At 43.7% G+C, this 2,500-nt stretch overlaps 1 protein-coding gene across 1 annotated transcript in view; it reads right to left on the bottom strand.

Annotated features, from left to right (window-relative positions):
* The window catches only part of dock4b (dedicator of cytokinesis 4b), a 253,487-nt gene that overhangs the window by 168,906 nt on the left and 82,081 nt on the right, over positions 1-2,500 (bottom strand). The window contains exon 4 of the mRNA XM_063217387.1: positions 1,986-2,041. Within this exon, the coding sequence (XP_063073457.1) occupies positions 1,986-2,041 (56 nt within the window). The remainder of the gene's footprint in view (positions 1-1,985; positions 2,042-2,500) is intronic.

Here is a 2,500-nt window from a genome sequence, read left to right as displayed (position 1 = left end):
CTATGGTCCAAGTCTTCTCTAGGATGCTGCCAGTCTTTTGACTATAACTCAAGGACGAATACGATCAAATTCTCCTAAGTGATATTACTTATATGCAGGGGTGGAAAATAACTAATTACATTTACTTTAATTACTGAAATTATTGTGAATACTTTCATGAGCAATTTGCAATTTTGTAAGTATTGGCCGAGGCAGTGTAGCAAAGTGGTCCATTTCGACTTAAAATCAGCCTGCTGTTCTTGGAGTGAATTAAAGTTCAACATATCATTTTTTTCTGTGGAAAACTAAGTCAGAGGAGAGAGTGGACTGTATGATGGCTTCCACCATTAGCATGCAGAGGCCTTTTAAAAAAAGAGAAAATGGCTTAAGCCCGATCCGGACGGGACTTTTATTACCTATGGACCCCCGGTAATTCGGATTAATTACGGAGAATGTCTGGGTTCTTACTCCTGTGCGGATGTAACATGTCCGTGATTTGTGAAGTAATAATTCCGCCGCCAATTACCTACTGTATTTCGGCGAAACACAGACTTCCTGGGGTAATTTCACATAGGCGCGCCATCTGCATGCCCTTATAATATCCGTGATTTGAGTAAATAACAGACGTTTACTTATCCCGTCCGAATGCATCCTGAAAAATCACTGAGGTCCGGGGGTAACTTACCAGAGGTCCGTAGGTAATATTTATGCCTTGCGAATCGGGCTATACAAGACAACTTTGTCAGACCAGTGCTTTGTAGCTTTGTAGCTTTGTAGCTTTGCAGTTATGATACCCATGCAAATGGATGAGTGCTTGTGCCAAGACGGGTAGAGGACACAAGGGCGATATTCATTCACATTGATTTCTCAAGAGAAACTTGAAAGTAACTTTTACTTAGCTGATAAAGTAATTTATTTAATTTTTTTCCAACTTTTACTGAAGTATATTTTTAGGGCGGGTACTTTTACTATTAGTTGAGTAAGATTTAAGCCTAGTAACAATACTTTTACTTAATTATAAATATATTTACTTAAGTATACCTCTGTTTATATGTATGTTGCTTCATCACACACACACACACACACACACACACACACACACACACACACACACACACACACACACACACACACACACACACACACACACACACACACACACACACACACACACACACACACACACACACACACACACACACAGTACTTTTTGTCCAAATTAGGGCAATGCACCGTCTCACTCTTAGTGTGGCACTTTGTAATCTCTACACCTCCACTTCCTAACAGTACCAAACCATGAGGGACAAACCCTTTATCAGTCAGTCAAGGAGTTAATTTAACAACTGTTTCCATGATCTCTTCTTTCCATGAACTACACACACACACACACACACACACACACACACACACACACACACACACACACACACACACACACACACACACACACACACACACACACACACACACACACACACACACACACACACACACACACACACACACACACACACACACACACACACACACACAGACACAAAGAGAGACACACACAAACAGACACACACACACACACACACACACACACACACACACACACACACACACACACACACACACACACACACACACACACACACACACACACACACACACACACACACACACACACACAGAGAGACACACACACGCACCGTGCCAGACGGTCCTGCCCTCGATTCTCTTGAACTAGATTGTGAGGACCAAACAATAATCTCTGAGGTGTGTCGGTAGTGAATGTGCCAGTGTGTGTGTGTGTGTGTGTGTGTGTGTGTGTGTGTGTGTGTGTGTGTGTGTGTGTGTGTGTGTGTGTGTGTGTGTGTGTGTGTGTGTGTGTGTGTGTGTGTGTGTGTGTGTGTGTGTGTGTGTGTGTGTGTGTGTGTGTGTGTGTGTGTGTGTGTGTGTGTGTGTGTGTGTGTCTGTACACATCTAGGCCTGACACACTCATTCATGTTCTTGTCACTCACCCTTTGTTCTTGATGTGAGCGCTCTTCAAGTGGATGTAGCTGCACGGAAAAATACCCTGTGGAGGAACAAAGGGGGTCCGGTCAGAGAGAGAGAGAGAGAGAGAGAGAGAGAGAGAGAGAGAGAGAGAGAAACACGGACACAAAGAAAGAAAGGAAGCCAGGGCGTTAGACAGAGAGACATAGACACAGAGAGAGAGAGAGAGAGAGAGAGAGAGAGAGAGAGAGAGAGAGAGAGAGAGATAAATGAGTGGAATGAACCTCGCTAGCTGCATCATTAAATCATCATCAAATTAAGCACGACCATTAGGACCAGTAAATAATTCATAATGTTACAAGCCTTTGTGTGTGTGTGTGTGTGTGTGTGTGTGTGTGTGTGTGTGTGTGTGTGTGTGTGTGTGTGTGTGTGTGTGTGTGTGTGTGTGTGTGTGTGTGTGTGTGTGTGTGTGTGTGTGTGTGTGTGTGTGTGTGTGTGTGTGTGTGTGTCTGTGTGTCTGTGTGTGCATGTGTGAGTGTGT

The sequence above is a fragment of the Engraulis encrasicolus genome, chromosome 15, assembly GCF_034702125.1.
Source record: "Engraulis encrasicolus isolate BLACKSEA-1 chromosome 15, IST_EnEncr_1.0, whole genome shotgun sequence".
NCBI lineage: Eukaryota > Metazoa > Chordata > Actinopteri > Clupeiformes > Engraulidae > Engraulis > Engraulis encrasicolus.
This window is presented reverse-complemented; position numbering and strand designations above follow the sequence as displayed.